Source organism: Symphodus melops, assembly GCF_947650265.1.
Source record: "Symphodus melops genome assembly, chromosome: 3".
Taxonomy (NCBI): Eukaryota; Metazoa; Chordata; class Actinopteri; order Labriformes; family Labridae; genus Symphodus; species Symphodus melops.
In genome coordinates this window covers 3,759,111-3,786,354 of record NC_136693.1, presented here as the reverse complement: position 1 = coordinate 3,786,354, position 27,244 = coordinate 3,759,111, and the positions used below count along the sequence as shown (strand labels likewise).

The 27,244-nt window shown below is 43.5% G+C and overlaps 1 protein-coding gene across 1 annotated transcript in view; it reads right to left on the bottom strand.

Annotated features, from left to right (window-relative positions):
• Nucleotides 1–312: 312 nt before the first annotated feature.
• lrp4 (low density lipoprotein receptor-related protein 4) overlaps nucleotides 313–27,244 on the bottom strand; it is a 106,760-nt gene continuing 79,828 nt past the window's right edge. Inside the window, 36 exon segments of the mRNA XM_079340416.1 lie at nucleotides 313–3,370; nucleotides 5,492–5,633; nucleotides 5,761–5,848; nucleotides 6,433–6,494; nucleotides 6,906–7,017; nucleotides 7,176–7,289; nucleotides 7,993–8,137; nucleotides 8,477–8,585; nucleotides 9,323–9,457; nucleotides 9,704–9,720; nucleotides 9,722–9,742; nucleotides 9,744–9,860; nucleotides 9,862–9,890; nucleotides 9,893–9,924; nucleotides 10,229–10,404; nucleotides 10,406–10,457; nucleotides 10,459–10,531; nucleotides 11,080–11,305; nucleotides 11,554–11,716; nucleotides 12,183–12,354; nucleotides 12,441–12,527; nucleotides 12,624–12,764; nucleotides 13,250–13,381; nucleotides 13,752–13,941; nucleotides 14,173–14,374; nucleotides 14,467–14,572; nucleotides 14,684–14,765; nucleotides 15,087–15,295; nucleotides 15,528–15,653; nucleotides 16,569–16,745; nucleotides 22,235–22,452; nucleotides 23,005–23,161; nucleotides 23,449–23,679; nucleotides 24,514–24,639; nucleotides 25,682–25,816; nucleotides 26,163–26,288. Of these exon segments, the coding sequence (XP_079196542.1) occupies nucleotides 3,029–3,370; nucleotides 5,492–5,633; nucleotides 5,761–5,848; nucleotides 6,433–6,494; nucleotides 6,906–7,017; nucleotides 7,176–7,289; nucleotides 7,993–8,137; nucleotides 8,477–8,585; nucleotides 9,323–9,457; nucleotides 9,704–9,720; nucleotides 9,722–9,742; nucleotides 9,744–9,860; nucleotides 9,862–9,890; nucleotides 9,893–9,924; nucleotides 10,229–10,404; nucleotides 10,406–10,457; nucleotides 10,459–10,531; nucleotides 11,080–11,305; nucleotides 11,554–11,716; nucleotides 12,183–12,354; nucleotides 12,441–12,527; nucleotides 12,624–12,764; nucleotides 13,250–13,381; nucleotides 13,752–13,941; nucleotides 14,173–14,374; nucleotides 14,467–14,572; nucleotides 14,684–14,765; nucleotides 15,087–15,295; nucleotides 15,528–15,653; nucleotides 16,569–16,745; nucleotides 22,235–22,452; nucleotides 23,005–23,161; nucleotides 23,449–23,679; nucleotides 24,514–24,639; nucleotides 25,682–25,816; nucleotides 26,163–26,288 (4,772 nt within the window). The 3' untranslated portion in view covers nucleotides 313–3,028.

Genomic DNA, 27,244 nt, shown 5'->3' with positions numbered 1-27,244 from the left:
AGCTGTGTGTTGTATAGAAATCAATAAAGATCAAGATAAATATGTGATTCTAAAATCTGGATTATCTGGTACTTAAAGACGTAAAAAAGTAGCAAACTACTACTACTAAAAAAACTAAAACTGATATTTAATGTTATCAAAGTATTTCCCAAGTATGCTTTTAAATAAAGACAAAACAGATAAAGACAAAATAAATATTGATGCTAGATTATTTCATAAATCCACACCTTTACTGTCTGATTCCCTCATTGCAGCCGCTGTTAGATCTGTAACGATCAGCAGAAGCAGATTCATAGACGAGTGAGCCGAGAGTTTCATTGAAATGCAAATGCAATTTTATATTAAAAGATAGCAAAGGGATAATTCACTATATCACACAACACAGCTTGTTAGTACTGCCATGGAAATACATATACAGTCTTTTTCATATTTACACATCAAGTGACAACCAAACAGAAATCATAAATACCTCTTTTTGTTAACTTTACAACAGCTATACGCGACCAGTATTTCAGAAGATAAAAAGAGCACTATTAAATAACTGGCATCTTCCCTATATTTTACAAGGCTTGGAAACACAGTGGTTAAAATAATCCAGCAAAAAAAACAAAACAAAACAAAAAAACTTCTCCAGTGAGTAAAATTAACACAAGTCTAAGAACGGTCATGAAATCCCTTTGTACAAAAGACTATACAACTTAATCAACGGAATATCTTCAATAGAAATGTTGAAATGCTTATGTCCGCATGATAAAATCTGTACAGTTTGACGCATTCCTGCAGCAGAGATGGAGGGACTGTGAGCCAGGGGGATTGGTAACTGGGTCGCTGTGATGCTCTGTAGGCCAACAGTCAACCAATCGTCAGAGACCGTGGTTTCGTACGTAGCTGCCGAGACCCTCGCTCGTTGACCTCAGTGCTTCGTCTAGCAGCAAATCAGCAAACTGCTGAGCTTGTGGCAGATACTTCAAAAAATCTGTTAAGTCTAACCGATATATTTGTCGATATAATAATATACTCATTTCCTCATACCATTTTTCAACAGCAAACAGAACGGTACTCTAAACATTAAAGCGATGCATAATATCTTTTTACTTGTATTAAAGTCATTTCAGTAAGTTGTCAGTGATATATTTCTACACTATAACCCTCTCGGTCTGATGGGGTCAGACATGCACAGTGTTCCTAACGTACCCATTTCTCATAGCGTACTGTGGCAGAAACTGCAAGTGCACGATTTGCTTTACAGATTCAGAGTTGATGGGTCACAAAACTCAAATTACCAGAAGTACTTATGAGCTCAACTACCTGTTTACATTTAGCCATGCAGAAACTTTGGGTTCTTTGTGCCAAGTCGGCCATTTTTCTTCCTCCCTGAAACTTCAACTCAACTCAACAGAGAGCTTTACGTTTTGTGAATAGGAACAACAGTTATTTCTCGTGATGCAAATATTTTAAAAACTGTCCCGACAAAGTTTTCCTGAAATGATCTTGGTTTTGTCATTTTGTGAAATTCAACTCTTTTGAAAGACAATACAAACATTTGTTTCTAAAAGCAGAAGTACAAGTTGGACCAAGAGGTTAAATAAAGTCTTGGATCCCTTAATGCCTTTTTAAACAGTTTTAGATAACTGAGATTTGAGCTTCAGCAGCGTCTGATTTCATTAATAGAGAGAGAGAGTGTGGCCCCCAAAATATGATTTCTCAAATCGCTTCAAATTCTTGTAATAAGTGCTTTTTATATAAACCCAAGGATCAAGTCTCATGTTCTCAAAAGAAAAAAACAAACAAACAAACTTAATGACATACTGAAGTTAGGAAATAGTTCCAGAGGAAACCCCGTGCATTTTGGGCAGAAGACATCCCTGAAACATAAGTGAGTCAGAAGCTAATTAAACCCAAAATTATCTGCATGGCTGAATAGCTAGAAGAAGAAAAAATCCTTTGATATGGCTGACCGAACCCCAAGCCGAACAAATGACATCATTAACATTTTAAAAACCTCTGAGAAAAATAAATATTCAGCTGAGGGAAGAAGAAGAAGAATGAAATGTTTGGCACTTTGGCTGTTACTTCATATTGACTTTGTCTGCTAAGCCAGAGGATCAACAATGGTTGAATAACAACTTTAAAAAAGGAGAAAAGAAATACAAAAGGCTGCTTTCAGGATCGTTTTGCGGAGAATGAATTGAGCTGCCAGTAGCAGCTACAGTAAATCCATGACCTGTTGAAAAGGCTGTAAAATCAAAATCAAATGAGGAATCATGAGGTCTCCTACTGGTGAGGGCAAAGTCAGTGAAGTCCAATAAAAATGAACACCCTGTAAATAAAGATACATTTCTATTGATGTTTAAATGCAGAAAGAAGCATGGAGACTCTGTGAAGCCCCACCCTTTGGCACTGTTATAAATACAACTTTTGAAAAACCCCTCGGGCTCCTGCTGCACCAACGTTCTAACGCAACACTCTCGCGAGCAAACCCGTTCGGCTAGTACAAAAAAAAAAAAAAAGGTTCATAAATAGAGTTCATCAAGTCATGAGTGGCATTGGAGAGTATGTTTTAGCTTTGTCCAGGGACAAAACGTCCACTTCAAAATAAAGTTCTAAACAGAGAAGCGTCTGTCACATTGAGCGTCTGCATCCTTGAAAAGGTTGTCCAGGTAACGCTTGTGTCTCTCTGTTCACTTTCTCCACAGAGTCCTTTGCTTTCTTCTTCCAGCATGCTCATTAGTTTATCAAGTTGCCTAAAGGCAGTAGCATTGAGGGTTCTGTTTGAGGACTGTACTGTGTGTGTGTGTGTGTGTGTGCACAAGTAGGACGGAGCCCCAGTTTCAGAGACAGGAGTTGTGTTTATGTGAGCTTATTTGAGTGTGACCAGGTTCATATGTACCGTTACTCTACATATGCAATTCTGTGTTTGTACTAATTTCTGTTTCTGTGTGTTTGTACCAGCTATAAATACAGGTGTGTGCATTTGTATTAGGTGATGGAGGTTATTGTAAAGCATGGAGAAAAATGGGAGCCTCCCTCACACTTCGCTCTCTGTGGAGGGTTTGCGTGAGGAGGCCCAGCCGGTGTCGGGCAGGCTGTGTTGGGCGTGGCGCTGCGGGGTGATGGCCGAAGGGGTCAGGGTGGTTATGGAGGAGCATTCGGAAGCCTCCTCCTGGAGGAGCTGCTCCGTCTCGCCGTCGTCGAGAGAAGCGCTGCTGGCCTGCAGGGACACGGTGTCTGTACGCATGCAGGTGTGCAGGCCGCCTCTGGACGGCTTGATCTGTTTTAGGTCGTCCCAGTAAAGCTCGTCATTGGACAGGAGACACACACCCTCCACGATGCGGATCTTCTCCTTGGTGTAGCCTCCGTCCACTCCACCCTGCAGGACAATAGATGCAGGAATTATTCAGAGTAACAGTTTTGAAAAAATCCCAACCTCAAGTTATTCTAAACAAAATTCTGCTACAAAACAAACCAAAACTCAAAGGTTCTTCCTGTAAATCAAGGATTTCCCTCCAAAGGATTCACCCACAACCCACTGCACAGCACTCCAGAGCAAGATGTCACTTTCAAACCCAACCCATGCACAGCTAGCTGGCACGTTTGTGCTTCAACACGGGGCTTTTCCCAGGTATAGAATTACCTCGAACAGAAAAAGCACACAATAACTCAAAAACATTCATCATGTCTTCAATCACTACAGGTGTTTTTGTTTCTTTCTTCAGACATATGCTATCAGAGTAGACTACTCTGATACTATATGTCTGAAAAAAGAAACAAAAACCGCCTATAGAAAAAGCACACAGTAAAATTGTAATCTGGAGGGAAATTCACTGACTTCCTCTACCACACAAACAACTATGACACAGGATATTAACACATTTGATTTCTTATCTCAAACAGGGAGATGATACTATTTTCCAGACTAAATGGAGTTATGGTACTCTACCCTCTGTAATGTTTGTGTTCAAATTATTCAGTCAGTAGAAGAAGAAGGAATATTTTGAACAACATTTGGCCATCTGAAGCATGAAATACTTTGCAGCCTGCAAGCAGCAGCAGCAGATGTTTGCAGTAGTTTTAAGGAGTAAAAGGCGTCACAACTATCAGATCAAACAAGTTCATGTTGATACAGTCGAGTGTGAGGATTGAACGGTACCAAAGTGTTTGCTCAGCTTGACCACCATGCTACAGGATGTGCTGCAGATAATCCTATTCCTAAAATTAGTCAGTGCATTTTTCTTGCATTATCAGTTCTGTTAAAAGTTTCCATTTAAGGACAAATAGGATATAAATATATTTACCAGGTCCATTTTGGCTCAATAATGTCATATATTTTGATTGAGTTCTAATACATGGAACAACGATAACAAAACCTATGGAGGGGCGCAGAGGGGCCCAGCGGTTAGGTCGCGTACCTTGTGCAGAGGCTATAGGTAGAGGGGTGACCTGAGGTGTCACTGCCCCCTTGAACTCTGATTGGATATCCCAGGTTCAATCTAAATATTTGATTGGCTATTTGCCTAATCAGAGTTGGTGACACGATTATGGTAGTACTTTTAGTTGTGAATAAAAACGATGCTATTTTTCACAGAAATTCCAATAAATAACAGGTGCACACTGTCTAAGCTTGCAACGGACTGAACGGCCAATAAATGTTAGCCAGTGTGCACGAGTTTGCATGCAAATTAAAGAACATAAAATTGTGACTTTGCACACCTTTGTTTTTGAGTCCCTAAAGAATCAAACTAAGAAGATTTAAACATTGCTAAATTGTGTTACCTAAAGTACATATCATTAGTGGGGATGGAAAGGGTACCAAAGTTTATAATAGTCTCATGCCACCCCTGCTTTAGTCAGTGCCCCAGGAGGGCAACCCCAGTTAAGAAAAGGCTGGACATGCCCCCGGCTTTAATCATCTAAGCGGGCGGCCCAGGTTCCAGTCTGACCTGTGGTTCCTTTCCCGTGTGTCATTCCCCCCTCTCTCTTGATTTCCTCCTCTATCCACTTCCCGATAACACAAATCACAGAGCTCTGTCACTGCACCAAACAGCAGTTATTAATATTGGGAAGCAGTTATTATCATGCAATTAAAGACAGAAGAAGGAGTAAAAACAAAGAAAAGCAAAGGACAAGTTAGAAAAAAAAGCACAACAGCAAAGGACACAAGTCTTTCATGCTGTGTGACTACCTCTCCACGGGACAAGGGGGTCAAAAGATAAAGGGAGAGAGGGAGTTGTAGGGATGAGAGAGCTGCGGTGAAGAGAGAGAGAGAGACAGAGAGAGAGAGAGAGGGAAGAAAGGATGAAGTCTGGCGTCTGTATCCGGCTAGATTCAAACAACACCAAACTGAGCAGAGACAAACAGTGATGTCATTTGTCTCTGTGGTTATAAACCACACAGCTACATTATCTGTCATCAAAACATAATGGATTCACCTTAAATCCATTCATCTGTTAAATGAAAAAATAAAAAAACAAGTGTCTCAACTGTGTGTTACCTCTTTCTTATATCGAAGTTGGTTGTATATTGGAGGCTTCTGCGACGCCTCGATCTTCACCTCTTGCGTGGACGTCCGGTACGAGGGATTACTGTACGTTAGGTTGCTCACTCCCGGATCGGCAAACTTAGACTTTTTATGTCTGTCGTTTGAAAACACAGGAGGTGAAGAGCACATGGGTTAGACATTGAAATATCGGCAAAATGTAGGTCATTAAAACCTTTACAGACTGTAGTGAAAAGAATGTGAGTGTGAAGAAGGGGACTCACCTGTAAATGATCAAAGCAGCGATGAGAATAAGGATAGCCAGGATGGTCAGAACTCCACCGATCACGTAGCTGATATGAAGTGCTTCTCCTTAAAAGATGGTGCAGATGTTAGAGACTGGTTGAGTAAACGATCAAGCTTTAGCTAAAGGTCACATACTGTACCTTTGTATACTCTAAATCAAAATCTAAGTGCTTGGTTATATTTAAAGGCAAGAGAAAGGCTCCTCCTCCTGTCCATAAATGGTCTGAAACCTTCATCAGGTATGATGGTAGCCAGAAAAAAATTCAATGTAAATTTATAGTGCCTCAGTTTTCAATGGTTATTTATATTAACAAGTGGAGAAACTTCAAACTTGGGGATGACTCTAAAACTAGAAACTTATCAAGTTAGCACGCAAGCTAGTAACACCACCAGCCACAAGCTACAGGCCCAAAAACCACAATGTGTCCACTAATACATTTTGTACTGTAGTTGTTCAATAAACAAAATTCAAAGTGTAAATTAGAAGCTTTTAGAAAGTCTATTTGAAACTTTTTATGGAGCAGAGCAACATTCACAGTTTCCAAGACCAGGTGACACTCCTCCTCCTGGACTTGAACGTGTGCCTCTAAAGTCCAGCTGACCTGAATTTTGTAATGCTCCTTTAAACTACTTTCACTGTGCTGACTCACCATGAGGAGCCGTCACCACGTTGCTCAAGCAGTTTCCATCGTTCAGGTCCTTTTCTGTGCAGCTGTGAAATAAAACACACTATTAAACCTCATATTTATTTAATACTCGACATGATCTGTGGAGGAAAAGTGTTCTCTGCTCTAATTTCTCCTGAGACGAACATTTAGATAATTCTACTCGAAGAAATTAGACATTCTTCCACCTGAGAGCAGTCCGAGTATTTACAAGAAAGAAAGAAATCTGTAGTTTCCAGTCGGGGCAATTTCTTGTAATGTACAGTAGTTCTTTTAAATATCGATGACAAGATCCATTCATGAAATTTAAAGCAATGATGCTAACACACACAGCATTCGCACGAGAAAAAGTCGACTATTGTTTGTCTCAGCGTGATGAGTACTCAGAAACATATGACATTAAGAGAAGGAAAAAAGCTCTCCTGTTAAAGAGCATTCGAATAAACAAAGAGCCCTACTTGACGAGGGAGGGTCCTCTATGTGGAGAGTCTGTCGGACCTCTGGGGATCTTGTTTGGAACAGGAGTGCTGCTGGTTCCTTTGGCAGGTGAGGTGGGGATGTATCCTGAAACTGATAAACATCAGCTGATCAGAAGTAATCATTTATAACTTCTCATGCCATGTGAAAATGTTCCCATCATATAAGATCATTATATTGTATGTATTTCTTATTAGCTAAGTACACAGGGTATGGGTTAAAGCTTCTCAGTGAGCACAGCGGTCACTCACTGGTGGAGCAGGGTCGCCCGTCCGGTTCATCAGGGCAGGCGCACACAAAACTGTTGGTCTTAGCAAAGCAAAGGTGAGTGCAGCCGCCGTTATTTACCCCACAGAGGTTTGTACCTGAACGAGAGGAGACACAGTATCAACATCTGATAACCAAACAGTCGACACAACGGTTCGATATTGAATCGAGTCGGGATAAACTGACAGCTCAGTGAGGCTGAATGATAGATGTCCCATTAGGCAGAACAGAAGTCATTCAGTCAGCAGAGAACGAGAGCTACATCAGCATGCAGGTTTGCATTGTTTTCTAGCAGAGAAGAAACATTTTAAAAGTGTAGGTGACTGACATCGAATATCTAGAATCAAATGAGTTTGGTCAAATAGTCACTCATGTGCATTTTCAACTTTTAAAAGTGTTGTCTGCATTATGTTTGAGTTTTTTTTTTTTTAACTAGAAGTGGTCATCTTTTGACAACAGGATGGATATGCATTGCCAGGTCTTTTACCTTGATTGACAGGCTGCTGTCATGGCAACCTGTCAATTCGTGACCCACTTTTTGGTCAACCAGTTGAAAACCACTGCTTTAAAGCATATTCAGCTATGTTGATAATTTTACTCTAATTTGAGCCTTACTTAGCTAAATTAACATCATGCTTTATCGTAGATGACTTGAACTCAATCAAATAAAAAAAAACTGTATTTGTCCCCGCCTATGGGTTCCTCCTGTAGGCGTGTCCCCACAGAAAGTTTAGTAAACAAAGTGGGGTCTTCAGCATTTCCCAAGTCACCTCGAGGTGTCAGAAGCAAAAGTCTCCATACCTGTCTGTCTGGTAGGTGACACCACTATAATATCCATGAGGCCCTCCACGTTGGCCAGCACGGTTTCCTTGTTACGGCCCGTGTGTTTGTCCACCCGCTGGATGGACTTAGTCTGCCAGTCCGTCCAGTAGATCCAGCGGTCTTGCTGCGAGAGTCGGGAGAAAGGAGTTAGAGGGGAGGACACCGGCTTCAACTGGGGAAACGAGGGAGAAGAAGAGAGGAGAGGAAAACACAGACAAGGAGAAGGGGTATGGGAGGAAGAAAGGGGGAGGGAGGAGGAAGAAAAATGAGGGTCAGAGTGGAAGGGAAGTAAAGAAATGGTTAAGTCGAATGAGTTCAGTATGAGTTGGAGGACGAGAAGACGACCACTGAGAGGCACACGGTGAGCCGATGAGTGAAAGAGAGCAGGTGAGTGGAGGAGGCAGCCAGGAGGAAGGGTCAGCCCAGTGATTGACAGCTGAGGACGACAAGGGACTGGCGTTACCTGCGTGAGGGCGAACGGGTGGGACACTGGACTGACGAGGATCTGACGCAGTTTTCCGTTCAGGTCCGAACTCTCGATCCTGTCCAGGTGGGCGTCCACCCAGAAGATTCTGCAGAAAACATCAATGAATCATAAACACACATGTTTGTGTACACAGACTTTTGCTTCCTTCTGACGGCTAACTCTAAGAGTCTAAACCTCCTGTTGGTCTGTCACACAATAATGAATAAAAACCTACATCCTCCATCTCCACATGACACGGCGTAATCATGCTAGCATTTAGCACCTTAGAACTTAAAACAAGCACTTTAGGATGCTCCAGTATACTTTACTAAGAGTGAAGCCAAGCTGTGCTCATGTTAGCGTTATAAAATAATACATGTTAGCATTGTAAACGCTAATATTCCTCAGGTTATTACAAGTGGAGTAGCTCTTATTACACTAACCCCGAGGCCTATCTCTGGATTTGTCCCTTACATAGAAATTGGTTTGGATTCTGGATTGCTTAAAAACATAAATCTCATCGATAAGCACTACATGCTAACACAGGAGCAATATCATGAAATTTAATTCACGTCATAAAACAATATCTTATAATCAAGTGCATTCATCTCAGTATGTTCATTTATTCAAATCAGCCTCCCTGTATAATCTTCAGGACTCCCTCTCTCTCTCTCTCTCTCTCTCTCTCTCTCGTAGACAAACTGATAATCATATTTCCTGCCAGGGATCATAACATCATAAAACCTTTAATGATGTCTCATTATATTTTATCTACAAAGCTTCTGTTTGGAATCAGGAAGCCAGACACGTCGCTCCTTCCCCAGATGAGCTCAGTTTTCTGACCTCCTTGTGTCGTAGTCCAGCGTGAGACCGTTGGGCCAGCCCAGGTCCGTGTTAATCAGGACTTTTCGATCCGAGCCGTCCAGGTGAGAGCGCTCGATCTTTGCAATGTGGCCCCAGTCGGTCCAGAAGAGGAACCTACAGAACGAGAGAGAACCGGTGAGGAGACTTTCTATTGTACTAAATAAACAACTAAAACTCCAACCAGTTCAAATTAATTATTCATGTTTAATTAAAGTTGCTAATCTACACTTTTTCTTTTCCCATTTTCTGAAAATATTTAATCGGCCATTTAAACATCTTTGAACAGAGATTAAAAGTTGTGTCGAGGCGAGTCAAACACAAGTAACATTTGGAAGTGAAGCCTTTTTTCCCCATTCATACCCTTTGCTCGGAAACGCAAGCGATGGCTCGCGGCTCATCCCAAACTATTGTTGACCAGGACTTTGCGGCTCGTTCCATCCAGACGGGCCACCTCGATGGTGTTCCTGCCTGTGTCCGTCCAGTACATGTTCCTGGACACCCAGTCCACAGCCAGGCCCATCTGTGGTCTTCAGGCCCTGGCTGATCACGTCTCCATGCCAGTGCCATCTAGGTTTGATCGCCTACAACACAAAATTAAACATTGTATCTTATCCTGCAATAAATGTAGCCTTTGTGTGGAGTCTTAGCACATGTGTACTGTGATATGATGTGAATTTATGTTTTATTCTGTTGTGTGTATTCTGTGTTGACTGCAGATGGAAATTAGCAAACTGCTATAATCTAGTATAAAGCATCTTTTCTCTGTGAGATTAATGTTATTTTTGTACATGGTCCATGACAACTAATCTAATAAACTAAACTAAACTAAAACACCAGTAAATAATGGGACTAATGATTGCATGTTAAGGTGGTTCACATTTTCACCTTATGACATCCAGGGTGACATCAGTATAGTAAAGTTTTGAATCCACGCTGTCGTAGTCCAGTGAGATGACGTTGTGCAGCTCAGGCACAGGCACGTGGACGTCCGTGTGGTCGTTGGTGTCCAGTGAGATTCTGCGCACGCTGACCCGGTTGGAGAAGAGCAAATATGTCTCCGGGTGAATCGTCACAGGGACCTGCGTCCCCCTTGAGCAGGATGCCCGTGGACAGGCGCAGACGTACCGTTTGGACGGGGCAGACAGAGGTGAGAACAGCCCCCGTTTCTCTTGCCACACTTGTTAAAACCTGAAGAAGACGCAGACAAAAAGGACTGATGCAAAGGAGTGCCTTTCATAGACGGAATAAAACGGGTTCTCACCAACAACAACAAAATCTGTGTGCAATTAAAGCAGATTGTTGTTTACACTCAGGTGTCTTAAACTCTTTCATCACTTGCCAATCCCCTGGAGAGCTTAACATAATACTAAGAAACACTGTAATCACATAAACAAAAGCAACCAGCCAGTTAACTGAAGTGTGGTCATTAAGAAGGGAAGGAAAGAGGCAGAAACAGGAAGATGGAGCTAAACGGCTTCCAATGATAGGCAGTTAAAAAAAAAGGAATGTTAAACACAAAGCAGCAGAGCGGAGATACCAGGGCTTTAGGTTGTTTTCTATACGGTGACAAGCAACAAAAAACTGAATCCTACACTTCCCATAATGCAGCAAAATAAATACTGACAAGTTTGATTATCCTCATTTGTACAGCAGATTTTTGCCACTGTTTTCACGGGAGAAGAGAAACTGATGTGGAGTGACCCTCGGTTCACCGTTTACATTTCTGACAAACTCACCGAGCGGCCTCTCCCTGTCCACCGCCTGGATGTCCATCAGGCCCGGCAGGTTGGCCCTCACAGTGATGGTGTTGGTCCCGGTGTTCTTGTCAGCTCGCTGGATGCTGCGGCTCTGCCAGTCGGTCCAGTAGATGTGGGGCCCCAGCAGGGTTAGACCGTACGGGTGCTGGACTGGAGTGACCAGGGTGCGGCGGTTCTGCCCGTTCAGGTCAGCTGACTCAATACGCTGTAGTGACCCAGAGACATGAGAGAGAGAGAGAGATGTTACTAACTCAGAGCATTTAATGATCAAACACGTTTCCTCTCATATTCTCTACATGAATGTGCCATTTCCCTAAGCTTGATTACATTTATAATTACTGTTTAAAAAAGACTAAAATGACTGTTAAACAGGAAAGTATCTATGAGTTTTTTGATTATGATGATGTATGATAAAATGATGAATCCATATTTGATTCGGGTGTCACCACTGACCTCTGTGTGAGCGTCCGCCCACAGTAACTGTGAGCCGGCCATGTCGATGGCGAGGCCGTTGGGCCAGCCCAGGTTGTTACTGATGAGGACCTGCCGGTCTGACCCATCCATGGATGAGCGCTCCAGCTTAGCGTGCTCTCCCCAGTCGGTCCAGTACAAATAACTGGGGTGGAGGGGAGAGAGAGGGAGAGGGAGAGAGAGAGAGAGAGAGAGAGAGAGAGAGAGAGAGAGAGAGAGAGAGAGAGAGAGAGAGAGAGAGAGAGAGAGAGAGAGAGAGAGAGAGAGAGAGAGAGAGAGAGAGAGAGAGAGAGAGAGAGAGAGAGAGAGAGAGAGAGAGAGAGAGAGAGAGAGCATAGTCAGATATCTAAGACTCAGTGTTTCTACATTCTTAATTAATCCCCGGAGTAAAAAGGTGCAAAAGAGTAAACAACTTCAGTGAATGATATTATATTTCTTAGTGGAAATGATCACGATCATTTTTTCTCTTGACATAAAAGCAGACGTGTAATTTTCCAGCTGGATGAAATCGAGCATGTACAGAGAAAGACCAAACGCTGATCTAATGATATCTTTTCCATTTCAATAAGAATACTGAAAAATGAGAAACTGTCGTGCTCCAGCAGTCTCACCCCATCTCATTATAGATGGCGATGGCTCGAGGGCTGTCCAGGTTCTGCCAGACGAGAACTTTCCTCATGGAGCCGTCCATGTTAGCCACCTCAATACGGTTGGTTCCTGTGTCCGTCCAGTAGATCTTCCTACCGACTGCGTCCACCGCCAGGCCATCGGTCGTCATCAAGCCTTCAAAGAGAGAGAGTGAGTCAGAGTTATGACACTTTCCCTCGGTGGAGTAAAACAACAGCGAGCATCGTTTCCATCCTCCTCACCTGTAGATATGATGTCTTCCTGTGCTTTGCCGTTAATGTTGGCTCTGCTGATTTTCTTCAGTGTGCTGTCAGACCAGTAGACCTTTCCTAAAGTGAAACAACACAAACACATGTAAGAACTGCGTCTCTACCACCTGCCGTCGTTTAAAAACAGGCTTTTAAACCAGGAGGGGACGTGCAAACCTTCTTTGGGGTCGACCCCGATGGCGATGGTGTTTTTCATCGAGCTGTTGACGGCCAGAACGACGTCAGCAAAGTAAGGGATGTCCAGAGAAACCATCCTGATGTCCGTCCTCCTCGCGAAGATCAGGAAGCTGCTCATACCTGCGCATGCACACACACACAAACACACACAACATGCATTAACTACCATTAAAGCAAAGTGGCTGTCATGTTTTTAGCTTTATGTTATCAAATGTTTTTTCAACTCAACTCTCCTTTGATGTAATGTTTGAAAGGTTCTGCCATAACTATTGTATTTTCCTTTCTTCTAATTAATTCATTTTTTTAGATCAGCACTGCATTTCCCATAATGCAATTTGGCAATGAAAAAATGAAGTATAAAGTTGCTCTGGTGGTCAAAAATGTACAATTGATTCTGAATTAACCCCTTTACTTTTTTTGTTGGTTTTGGTAGTTCAGTTTATACCACACAGTAAACGTATAGCTAAAACATTTTTGACAGTAAAGACACAGTCTGACTTTCATTTTAGGCCATCATTGTCTGTTTATCCTGATAAGACCTCGGGGAACAGTAGAAACAAATACAGAGCACGACATCCATTTCAGATTGGAGGTCATGATCATACCAGGTGTGCAGGTCTTTCCATCACTCTGCAGGTTGATCCCGGTGGGACAGGCACAGCTGGAGGCTTTGGGAGCAGGAGCCAGCAGACAGAGGTGGCTGCAGCCGCCATTGTTCACAGCACACGGGTTTTGCACTGTTGAAGGAAACAGAGAAAAATTGGACTCAGGTTGGCTAGTTACTCTTTTTGGGGGGCAGAAAAGAGGCAGAGATTGGAAATGGACTGGATTAAAACAACAGGCCAACAAATCAAAGAGTCTATCCAATCACTCAGTTGAATAGTTTGCGGCTGCTTTCTCAAACAGTCGACTGAGTTCAGTAAAGCTCATGGAGTCAGATCTGAGTAAATGGGGAAACTGCAGCAAGAGTGCTTTTCAAGGAGCTCTATGAATACATGGACTTGTCGCCTTTTTGAATATTGTGGTGCAAATCCGTGATCCTAAACATGCGAGTTCATAGGGGCATTTTTGGGGGGTTTTTTTGGGAAGTTTTGGGATGACACAGACCTGTCTCACGAAGCTTGTGGAACATGTGGATGTCCATGAGATTCTCCAGGTTTTCAGCCAGTGTGTGTCGGCCCAAACCGGTGAGTTTATCAGCACTCTGGATGCTCTTCGACTGCCAGTCAGTCCAGTACAGCTTGTCCAGGTGGACGGTCAAGCCGAAGGGGTGAGGAAGCTGGCTGCCAATCAAAACCTGCGGGAAAAGACGGCAGTAAAGGTTTGGTGAGAGTTTCAAACTCTGGTGAGTTTCAAACAAGACATTTGGGTATGAGGTTCTTTTTTTAAATAATAAAAAAACAAACAGAAAAAACCCCCGACAAACATAGATTTATCAAATGACAAAGAATGCACTTGAGATATTACAAAATTACAATCAACTTTGTGAGACTTAATCTGAGATTATATCAGTGGACAATGCATTCACCTGTCGGTCTGAACCATCGAAGTTGCCAAATTCAATAGTCTTCATGCCGGCATCGGCCCAGTAGAGGCGCTTGGTCTCGTAGTCGATGGCGAGCCCGTTTGGCCACGTCAGATTGGACGAAATTATAACGATGCGACTGGATGCGTCCATCCCTGCACGCTCGATCTTTGGGTTGGCTCCCCAGTCAGTCCAGTACATGAACCTGTGTAGAGAGAAAAACACCAATGAGAAGGAATAAGAGCACCACTGACGGTTCAAGTTCATAGAAGACTTCTTAAAAGTTTGTAAACTCACCCTCCTATCGGGTCAACAACAATGTCCCTGGGCCGGTCCAGGTTCTCCCATATCAGGACGGTTCGCATGCTACCATCTGCATTTGAAACCTCGATACGATCCGTACCTGAGACACAAAAGAAGCGCCCTGACTGTTTGAAATCCAGGAGCTCACAGTGATGCAGGTGTCTGTACATAATACAACGTTATATGACAATTAGTGGATGGAGCTGTTTACCTGCATCGGTCCAGTAGAGTTTGCTGGTCACCCAGTCAATCGCCAAACCTGCAGGGCTCTCCAGACTGGTGTCCACAACAACCTTTAAACACAGGGTAAACTAAGATCAGTGTCTGCTTTGAGGAAATCTCATTAGACTCTGCTTTTTGGACAGCAGTATTAAGTGTGCATAAACTTTTTTTTTGTTTTTTCTTCTTCGCCAAGTTACAGCAAAGTGAGCAGAATCTCATTCACAGCAACTGAACTGTAAAACTACAGGGTCTTCCAGGAGGCATTTAAAGTACTTTCAAATTGAAGCCAGTAGATGGCAGTATTGCATAAACCTAAACGCTGCTGTCTTCATTGCTGCACGTCTTTTAAAAACAGATTTCATGAATGAAGTCGGACAACAGATGTCACTGACCTCCTGCTTGCTGCCGTTCCACAGCGCTCTGTTGATGGAGTCAGTGGTGACGTCCGTCCAGTAGATGTAGCCGTCTTTGGCGTCCCAGTCCAGAGCCACGGCATTGCGAACGTCAGCCAGAGGGATGACGTCATCCGACATGTCCTCTGTGTCGAAGCTGACTCGTCGGATGTCCGTCCTTCGGGCAAAAAGCAGGAACTTGTCAAGACCTGATTAAAGACCAAAGGTCTTCTGTCAGTCTTCTAGATTTAACAGTGGGGTGAACAGTGAACACAGCAAAACAGCACGGACACACAGACAACTCTCAGATCTCAGTCTACATCAAATATTTAACTGTATCCTAAAGTCAGGTGATAACATGCTAAAAAATTGTTTTGATTTCACAAAATAAACATCTCACATTAACTCAACTATGACAAATGTGAAAGCAAAGGGACTGACCGTCAGCACAGTTGTAGGTGTCCACCTTCTTGAAGCCGGTGGGACAGGCGCAGGTGAAGGTCTTGTTGCTGGGGAGACACAGGTGGCTGCAGCCTCCGTTGTTTGTGCCACAGCGGTTCCTGCCACCTTCAGGAAAGATGGAAAAAAAAAAAACGAGTCAATGATCTGGAATATTCTTTTTAGTAAAAAACAAACAAATGACACATTTTGAATCCCCACTTAGCCTCTCTGCTTTGACACTCTAGAAAAAGAGGTTTTTTTTTTTATTTGAACACTCTCCTCTCTTCTTGCTCTGGTTGTATAATCGTCAAGAATATGAACTATGAATGGATCACATCTTGACTAACAAGAGAATTGACTATGAAGGGACATTATGAAAACAATTTGAAGTTTGTCTGGGATGCTGTTAGCCTAGCGGTTATGTCAAATGCCCCGTCTACAGAGGCTATATTCCTCGTCACAGCGGCCGTGGGTTTGAATCCAAACTTCAGCTCTTTGCTGCATTTCATCCCACACTCTCTCCTCCAATCATTTCCTTTCTCTCTTCAGCTGTCCTATTCAATAAAAGGTAAACGATTGATTGGTTTGAAGTTATGGGCACTGTAATATCTCTGCCGTGCCCAGTTACTGTTCAGTGCTGTCCAGGCTTTCGTTGTAACCTCAGAAACAAGAAAAAGGTTTGTACTAATGATCTCTATATACTGTATGTAACTTTAAACACAACAATCATAATAACTCAGTGTTTCTGGCTGTTTCCGAACCAACTGGATTTAATTGATGCATTAACTATTCCTTTGGGATGTTTTTTATTGCCCTTGCTGTCATTTCCCTACAATGAAGACAATAACAGCCTGCAGCTTTTTATAACTCCCTAAAAACCCGTAGTAGTGTTTGAAACAGTAAAAAAAAGATTCAACTTTACACTTTCACCTTATTGTAACACGATGCACATGTGCTGCCCTTAATTTTCCTATAAGACGTTTCACTGCTTGGTTTCAACAAACATACAGTAAATGCATTTGGCTTGAGGCCGGCACTGACCTGCGGGCTGCCTCTGGGGGTGCAGGGTGTGGATGTCCATGGGGAAGTGCAGCTTGTTGCGAATGATCTCCTGGTTCTTGCCCGTGAACTTGTTGGCACTGTTGATGCTCTTGGTGTGCCAGTCGGTCCAGTAAAGGCTGTCCTCAAACACGGTGATAGCAAACGGGTGGGGCAGGCCTGAAAAGAGAGGGAAACAACGACTTAAGAGAGGCGGGGGGGAATAAAAAAACGGGCAATAAAAACACGATCAAGCCGACACCATTTCTCATGAAAAACAGCTGTTCTTTAAAGGAGAGTAAACAACTGCAGGCGTTGAGTTGGATACGTTGATAATGAGTAGAGAAATAATGAGTCTATGAGCTTCGTGTGGATGTTTCAATCTGTAAAGATGGAAGAACAAATGCTGTGTTTGGCACGTTCCAGCAACGCTCTCCAAACATGCTCCACATTCACGGCTGTGGGCTCGGCTGATGTCATATCGTCTCCATTTAGAGCTGCTTTCAATTACCCTGCCTCTCATTGGCCTGGAGCGGCTTGAGCTGTGGCCAGGGCGCCCAAAAAGCAGAAACACACCAACCGTTTCCTCAAAGTAATGTAATTTTTCCTTCCACAATCTGAAGGGAAGATCGAGAACAGCCCTTAAACTGGGTCAGACTGATTAAAAGAGGCTCAATACTGTCGGGCTCTTGTTGTGTTCTCTGACGTCATTTTATTTATTTCATTTTACTTTGGAGAACTAAACAAACCCTAACAAACCCTGTTTTTTTTAGGTTTATTTTTTGGGGGATTTTTATGTCTTTATATAGAGGCAGGACAGTGAAAAGAGTCAGTCAGAGAGAGAGAGAGAGAGAGAGAGAGAGAGAGAGAGAGAGAGAGAGAGAGAGAGACAGGGGCATTACGTGCAGGAAAGGAGCCACATGTCGGATTCAAACTTGTGACGCCCAATTGGAAGTCAATGGCTTCTGTACAATGTTGGGATTGCCGGCGCCCCTTAAACTAAAACTTTTTTAATGGAAGATTTTTTTCTGAAGGTCAGTTGTATATCTTGGATGTATATCTCCTGGATAATGTTGTGATGAATGTGATTTTTTTTTTACCATGAGGCGAAATGGAAAGAGTAGAAGTGTGGGTAGTATTCACAGCTGGATCTCTCTTACTTTTGGTTTGAAATGAGGAACCATAAAAGTAAAACGTTAGAATAACTGACCTTTCATCGGCTGGAAACAATCGATATGAAAACAGACAACATACAAAAACCAAAGTTTCATTGTGGCAGATTAAAATGTGCATAAACTATATCTTTTATATGCCAAAGATTAGAGCAAGAATGTGTTTAGCTTCATTCAAATAGTGCATTAAGAGTTCGATACTGCGACTACTTTTATCTCTGTACAATTTGTTGACTTGTGCCGAGAGCTGTTTGCACCAGAGTTTACAGCCCATAACAGTGGAAGCGTAGCCTAAACGCTAACATGTGTTGCAGGGAACTCCTCGCAGATTTGTCTCCATTGGGAACATCTGTTCAGGGTGACTCCTCCGCACTCATGCAAATTAACGTCCTTTTTCTCTTTCCAGCTTAATCCTCCTCCCGTCAAGTAGCTGCACAGCCAGTAAAATGAGAGTGCCCAATGGATGGAAAAAGTGATTTCTGCAGCTACACAGAGCTGTGGTGGTGGTGGTGGTGGCGGCGGCGGTGGTAGGGGGTGTGGCGGGGGTTGCAGGCGCAGAGCTTTTAAAACAGAGCTGCTCATTTAATGATAGTGTTTTATAGCTGGCATAAATGTCAAGTGGTAAATGGCTAAAACTGGAGAGAGACCAGAATAATAATGAGCCATGAGGATTACAGTCATGGTTTGCATGCATGTGTGTGTGTGTGTGAGTTTAAGCCCAATTGGCAAAAGTTTATCATATTTAAATGTTATTCATTTTTTATTTAACCTTTATCAAAAAAAAAAACTCTTTTTCACAAAAATCCTGCAGAAAAATCCTGAGAGCCCTGAACAAAAATCTATTCCTAAATCCTTCTCAATTTAATCTACATTTGTATTATCAACTAATAACAGATTGTAATTTAGTTTGCCTTGAGTCAATGTGTCCTGTCCTCAAATCAGTGTCACACATACGAAGTAGATCATTTTAGGAGTGGTGTATGGATATCAGCACGGGGAGTTGGTGGAGTTGAATAGAAAGTCAAACAGGTTGAGGAGGATCGAAGTAATGTGCGGTTTGTTTAATGATCTAATAATCGACTGTGCTTGATTGATGAGATGGGAAACATGAAGACATGGGCAGACATCGGCTCCGATGTTAACGTAACATAACTTGTGAATTTCAGCATTGTAAGCCGGGTTTGTGGCTCTGACTTGACTTTTAATCTTGTGTATTTTATTTTGATTCCATGACGATGGTCTGTATTACTAACGGGTGACTTTATTTTTCTTTACACCCCTCACTAATGGCTCCTGAGCAGAGAGTAATACTGTAAATAGGGCTGGCCATTGTTTATGATATGTTATGATACAATCTTTTACTTTATGTTGCGTATCCCTTACGATACGAGACGTAACCATACGATGTGATACAGTACATCATGTTAGTATATGACCTCATACGATACGATATATGATACACTTTATTGTCCCCTTTGGGAAATTTGTCTTCGACTTAAACTGCTGCCAAACATTCAGCTGCATCCACTGCCAATCAGTGAATCAAATAAAAACACGTCCCCATAGAAACAGAAAGGCACACACCAGCACAAAACAACACAACACATATCACACATTACCAATGCTGCACAAGAGCTTCACCAAAACATCTTTAAGAGCAGATTCATTATTCTGTTCGGATTCCACTTCAGTAAAACACATTCAACTTCATTTCCTACCACAGCTGGCTTCTCGAATCAAGCATCCCCATCGGAGCTTCTCTGAAATACATGATAGATTAAGTTTCATGAAGTAGTAAAATGTATTTCAATCAAAAGCAAAAGTGGTGAAGTAATGTGTCGAGCAGTATATACAACAGGTACAGAGTAATCATTGAAGTGAGAAAAGCAAATAAGAAGATATTCCTCAGCCGGCTCCAGGTGTGTGTAAGGTGAAACTGAGTATGCGTGTGTGTTCTCTGATCTCATCCTGACATGAGGGGGACAACAGTGCGCCCTCTTCCCTCCTCAGAGTCATCTAAAGCCATGAGGCGCCTGGTTTTGATACGGTCACCTTCTCCCTTGTCGTCACTGCTCTCCCACCCCACGTCGTGCCCCCCACCCGCCTGCTCCTTTTTTTTTTCCGGGACAGCTGGGGGAGCAGCTGCAGGCCGACAGGGCATCAAACGTCCCACCCAGCCTTCACAGTAACGTCCGCTTTAATCTGCATGTGGCACCTCCCTGTCCTTTCACGCCTCGGCTGAATCTGTCACACTCTCTTTCTGCGGGTCATCAGCGACACAGCGGCGCCTCCAGCTGGATGGAGAGCTGCTCAGCTTACAGTGTGAGGGACTGTGATGCAGAAAAAGTTGAGCAGTTGATCTTAAATGGTTCTCCTTCTTGAATGACGTTCATCTTTGAGTTTGGTGGATTTGTTCACGCTTTAAAAACCATATGAGTAGGAGGCACTGCTCTTTTCTTGAAGTATAGGCCTTTAAAAAAACATTTTTAGAGGAAAACTGGAAAGCAGGTTGTGTCCTCTGCACACATCATGGAGTTAAACAGCGTGATCAGCTGTCCCTTAGTTTGTGTATCCTCATACAAGAAAATGAAAACACACTTTTTATATTTAACTTTTGTAAAGGACATATATATATATATATATATATATATATATACCGGTATATATATATTTTTTTACCAGTAAATCTTCAATGCACTTGTTCAGAATGGGATTAAATTATTGTGAATGACTTTAGATTCAAAGCTAATCATTACACATTGTTGCTGATCTCGTCTATAAACTGTAAATATTAACTGATTAACTGATTTATAATCAGCCAAAAACTCCTTAAAGGAGCTTTAGGAGTGACCATGAACTTGCTCTATAACTACTCAAAAGTCCCAGAACATTTGGGCAGATTGACAGGAGATGCTTCGTGTTCAAGCTCCCCGGGGTTAAAGCCCTCCCTGGTTTGGATAAAGTAGGATAAAGTCTTCCTCAGAGAATTACAACACCAAGTCTTCAAAGAAGACATCTCAATTAGTCTGGACGGTTAAAACTGAAATGAACTGAACTGCACTTAGTAAAGGAGCACCATAATGTCTAATAGATGACCTTTAAGCTTCATGTCCTGTGGGCTCAGTGGTTGTCCACAAGGGGGCATCGCTTCCTTTCATCATTGCACTATGCTAGTACTTTCCTCAGGCAGATATACTTTATATCACATCCACACACACACTCACACACACACACACACACACACACACACACACACACACACACACACACAGAGAAAACAAACCGAACACCTCCTCTTCCCGTCGCCCGCCTCAGGTGCACAGGTGTGCAGAATGGATAGCGGTGTTATCCGTAACAGCCGCCCCCCTGTCCAGCTCCAGTGACAAAGGAGCTGGCACACATCCAGCGAGCACACACACACACACACACTCAGAGAGCTATAGGTGAAGGGAGATAGACAGTCGTTAACATTCCAGGGCACAGCAGCTCTGAATGTAACTATGCACACACACACACACACACACACACACACACACACACACACACACACACTCGCTCGCTTACACATACACACGCACACACTCGTCCCATTTGTCCTGTGTGTTGTCTGAGCAAACAGAGGCTGTGGAGAAAGGACAGGGCCAATTACAGCCTTTTATCCTGAGAGCACACATCATTAAGGAGAGCTCACAGGGCTGATGGCGCACACACACACACACACACACACCTCTGACGTAGTCTCTCTTCTCACTCTTTATCGCCACGGATGTGCTTCAACACTCTCTTTTTTCACTTTATCAGAAAAGAACCTGGACAGTTCTCTGTCAACAGAAACATCAGCAATCAGAAATCCCCACTTCAGTCGGGGATCCTCGCAACAGCAAATCTTCCAACCAGCTTCTTGGTATTTTATCAAACCACATCAGTGGCCGATAGGCCATCGAAGTTCAGTGCATGTTCATCAAAGCAAAGGGGACAAATGAGGCTGAAGAAGCAGGTAGACAGTTAGGGGTCACTGTTAGTGTTAGAAACGTATAATTCCACAGTAAAGTAAAGTGTTTAATAACTTGTTTTGATTGACGTGCAAAGAGTTTAGAGAAAGGAAGGCCTGTGAGAGAGTCCAGATGTGTGAAAATAGGGCCTCATTAAAACGGTATCTGATAGCTATGGAGCATGTGTTGTCAAAGAAACAGCAAGAGTGAGCTGCTTGGATGAACGGACACCGATGCGAGTCTGATCAACCATCTAAAGAACTGTTCCGTCGTACTGTTTTTAAGGCCCGACTTCAAACTGGCATAAAAGCACAAAATAAGCCCGTTAATCAGGGTACAAAGCAGGACAGCTCCTCGACAGCGTTCTCTTTGAAATGAATACAAAATACCAAATCTAAGCAGGTTTCTTAAATAATGCTTCCAATCTCATTTTTACCAAAATGAAACTCAGTTGAAGCGAGCTGTTGATGTCACTGAAATAGACAAAGATCAGGCAGTAGCTCACCGTGGCTGATGACGGCCTTGCGGTTGCGTCCGTCCAGGTCGGCCTTCTCTATGACATGATGTTTGGCGTCCACCCAGTACATCCGGCGGCCGGCGTAGTCGATGGTGAGTCCATTGGGCCAGAACAGGTGTGTGTCTGCGATGACCCGCCGGTTGGAGCCGTCCATGTTTGCATACTCGATGCGAGGCGTGTTGCCCCAGTCTGTCCAGTAGATCTTCCTGCAATGGGAGCGTCACGTTAAGTGGACTTGTGTCTTATTTTGTTGTTTTTTTTCCAAACGGACCGATGTCAGTATTAACGACACACCAGATGACTGAAAAAAAAAACAAATGTGTGTCCTCTGCGTTCCACTTTCCCGTCCTCCATATCACCGCTCATCTGCTGCGACCGGCCTCGGAGGGTAGAGACACTTTTTTAGATAGTTTTCAATTATCCCATGCAAATGAGCTACATAATAAGCTCAATGAGTTTTGTAGCTTAAAAATTCTCCGGGGCTTCATCCAAAGCTGTCCTTCCTCGGCTGCCGAGTAGGAAACAAACGTCTTTCCCTGTCATGAAAGCCTTGTTCCACACAGATGCTCGCCTGTGGGCACTGCTGTGCTGCCAAACTTTAATCCCAGCTCTGCTGCTACACTACAACTGGGACACATCCAGAGGGGATATGTATATATGAGAGTGTGGAAGTTTGGAACAATCTGTCTTGGAGAATACACAGTGTGTCAGTGCGTGTGCATGTGTGCGTGTGCATGTGTGTGTGTTTGGATTCGTACCCCTCGATGGGATGTAATGCGATGGCTCTGGGCTTCTCCATGTTCTGCCACAGGAGCACCTTGCGTTGCGATCCGTCCAGGTTGGCAACCTCGATACGGGATGTTCCCGAGTCTGTCCAGTACAGCTTGTCATGGATCCAGTCTATGGCCAGTCCACCTGACGGAGAGAAAGAAAAAAAAAACTCCAATTAGACCCTAATCTAGACAGAGAGAGAGAGAGAGAGAGAGAGAGAGAGAGAGAGACAGAGAGAGAGAGAGAGAGAGAGAGAGAACAAGGGTTTCTGAGTTTTCAAAATACTGATGTCATCCTGCTGACTCTTCTAAATGACCGTGGTGATGGATGGAGTGGGTGAGCGCTGAACAGAAAGCCGCCAACTTTAATGAATTGGATGAAAGATAAATGACTCTGTTGTCCTAGATTTGAACCTTGGCCGCTGTACCAACCTGGGCTCTCCAGACCGGTGGAGACCACCTCCTCCACGTTGGAGCCGTTAAGGTTGGCCTTCATGATGCGGTCCAGAGTCACGTCTGACCAGAAGACCAGCTCACGGTCGTGGTGAAAGTCCAGGGCGATGGCGTTCTCCAGATTGTTGAGCAGCAGGGTGTACTCAGAGCGATGCGGCAAAACTTGACGGATGTCGATACGGTTGGCGAAAAGCAGCACCGGCTCTGGACCTGAAGGGGGCCGGAGAGAGGTTAAGGGGGCTGCATATTACAAACTGGAAAACTGGGAAGGGAAGCATAGACTTTATATATAAGAAATGAACGTAGACTCTTAAAGGTGAAGTTCAATGTCTTGAACTTGCATTGTTTTTAATGGCCAGCAGAGGGTGACTTTACTGACTGCAAAAATAGAGTTATCAGCCTTCCTTTTAGTTGATTTATGACCCAAGTTAAGATTTCTCTATTGATTTTTTGGTCTAAATTACTAAATTAAAGTCCTCTTCGACCTTCTCATACAAATATGATGTCTGCTGGTTGCAAAAAATAAGATTGTGACGCCAAAATGCCACGTTCTAGAACGAAAAAAATAATCATTTGATAACCAGTGAAAAGTGCAGAGGTTGCCATTTTTTAAGTCTGTGGGCTAATGTCAAGTGAAAGTTGGATGGTAACAAAAGAGAAAAGAGATGAAAAAGAAAGTTGGAGGAAGGGTCGATGGTCACTTTTAATAACGGCGAGCATTAATCTCACAGGAGGTGAAGGTCTGGGTCCTGGCGACTGCCTGACATGCGGTCCTGACCCGAGTTTAACTCTCTACTGCAGCAGATTGATGGGCTGATGTACCCGCGCTGCACTCTACCTACCCTGCATATCTAAATCTAGTCCAGACGCTCCAACTGAGCCTGCCTCATACAGAGTCCAAGATCCCGGGGGCAGAAGGGCTGGATACAGTTACTGCAGCGGCAAGTATAAACACCATGCAACCGTGTTTTCATTGGAGGTCAAACCCCGCCGACTCTCTGCGGTCACATGTCAAGGTTGAAATACAGTACAGTGGTTTCTTACCCAGAGCTTTGCAGCTGCGCTTGTCAGGACGAAGCTCGTAGCCCTGAACGCACCAGCACTGGAACCCCCCCTCCGCGTTGGTACAGCCCTGGCTGCAGTAGCCTTCTTCAGCACACTCGTCCACATCTGGAACAGAACAGAAAAAAGACAGAGGTGAGGGGACAGAAAGGTATTCCAGTCAAAGTCGTGAAGGGTGAACAGTAGATGCACATCACAGAATGAGGTGAGCAGAGGTGGCTGAATGCATTCACACTTTAGAATCCCATTCAGATCTTAAGATCCTATTGCACCCCATACTTTATAAATCAATTTTTGACCTTGAACCAAACCCTTGAAACAAATATCCAATGGATCATATTCAGCCTTCAAAAATGTTGCATTGGTGCAGCTTTCCCTTTGTGGCCACACAATCAATCATCAAGCTTTTCAAACCCGCATCGTATTTACCATGAAGTTCTTTTGAAATTCATACTTTAAGGAAATCTGCTGCTGACAAAATGACGACTCAGCGTGCAATCAAATACTCAGCGAAGTTATTGGAGGCCAAATTAAAGGAGCAATATGAAAGATATCCTCTGAAATGAATCATAAAGGGACCTTACTATCTGATCAGAGACATGAAGGAAACATGCCAGGTTGAAGTGCTGCTTCTCCGACAACAATGCAGCAGCCAGTTTGTCCTGAATGGTCTGGATCTGTTTGGACCAGAGAAGTAGGCCGCACCCCCACACGGCTGCACGTTTGCCAGGCTAACAGCAAACCAACCGTTAGCCCGAGTAGAAAAGTAAAGGTTGGACTTTGATGGAGGAGTTTTCATGGCTTGATTCTCCATGACCTCTAATGCACACTGTTCATTTTGGAAACTTAATAACGCAACTCTTATTCACTGTATTTAGAACATCTGTTTCTTATTTTTCCTTGAAAATAACTTTGTGAAATAAAAGAGTGAACATGAAATCTCCCAAGTAGCAGAAAATAGCAGCAAGGAGAAGCATTAAAAAGTTAATGAGGCTTTTTGCGTGTTGAACACAAGGAAGCCACTGCCAAGTGGTGAAACTATGCAGAGGTCATGAATATTAACACTCCCGGCCTGCTCACTTACAGTGCAGACATTGATGTGCGATTGTGATGGACACACACACACACACACACACACACACAGACGTACCCTGGCAGGCTTTGCCGTCGTCCATCAGCCGGTATCCAGTGTGACAGGTGCACTGGACCAGCCCTCGGACCATCTGACACTTCTGGGAGCAGCCTCCGTTATTCTGGTTACAGTTGCCCTCGCTGGAACGTGGACCTGCACGCCACGCAGAAACATGACGGGAACATAAACACAGCATGCTGATTCAGTGAAAACACGAGCGCAGGCTGGAGGAAATATCTGACTCATCTGCTGTCAAAGCCTCAAAGTACTTTATCCCCACAGGAAGCCAGCCGAGTCTGGGGCATGCTAAGACATTTTAACACACGGATTTCTAATTTCTCCTCCTCTTTATTTACATTCAAACCCTAAGATTAGAGCCTGTATTGAAGTGTGAGAGTGAACAGTACATGTTCAGATTCTGTTCCTTGGAGAGGAGAGATGTGCCGAGCGACAGACCTAACCTTCACACAGCTGTACAGATTGGGATAAATCTACTCACGGCAGTCATGATGTGGGTGCTCGTCCGTCCAGTCTCCGCAGTCATTGACCTCGTTGCACACTTTTCTCTGACCAATGCAGCGTCTGTTCCCACACTGGAACTGATCAGGAGCACATGGAGGGCTCTCTGTGAGGAGGTGGAAAGACAGAATCCGTGAGACAACCAAGGAATCGAGAGTGGAGTTTGAATATCTTTGTTGTTTATTTACTGCAGCCAAACATATTCCAATCTTTTTTCTTCTTCTTTTTTTGGGACAGTTTGTGCCTTCTTTATTGTAGAGATACAGCAGGAAGAGTTGGAAATCACAGAGAGAGAGAGAGAGAGAGAGAGAGAGAGAGAGAGAGAAAGAGAGAGAGAGAGAGAAAGAGAGAGAGAGGGAGAGAGAGAAAGAGAGAGAGAGAGAGAGAGAGGGAGAGGGAGAGGGAGAGAAAGAGAGAGAGAGAGAGAGAGAGAGAGAGAGAGAGAGAGAGAGAGAGAGAGAAGAGAGAGAGAGAGAGAGAGAGAGAGGGAGAGGGAGAGGGACAGAAAGAGAGAGAGAGAGAGAGAGAGAGAGGAGGAATGGCATTCTGGAAAAGGAGTCACAGGTCGGATTCCAACCCGAGCTTCCAGCTTGGAGGACTAGACCCAACTGTTTCTTTATGGAAGCTCCCCCCCCCACCTTCAACGTCCCTGACGCCCAGCCACCACCGTCCTCACTCACTCTGACCTCCGCCTCAGCGGGCGAGGAACACGAGGAATACAACAGAGAAATCCTTCCTGCAACTTGTCCCATGAAACAATGAAGCGTCAGTGATCGGAGATTTGATCTACACTCTCCGAGTCGTGTCTAAGATAATATAATACAAGCAGTATGAAGATAGCAGTAACTCTTCATCTCCTCTTCTGCCCGTCACTTACTAAACTCTTGTTACCAAAACATGACACAACAACATCAACACCTCTATGAAGAATAAAAAAAAGGGGTTCTTATTAGTTTTTCATTTAACGCAACAGTGGTTCTCAATAATAGACAGATGAAAAGTGAATTTGTCAGCAATGGCAGGCTGTTCTGAGCTGTTGTCATGACTACAACTGAAGCCTGT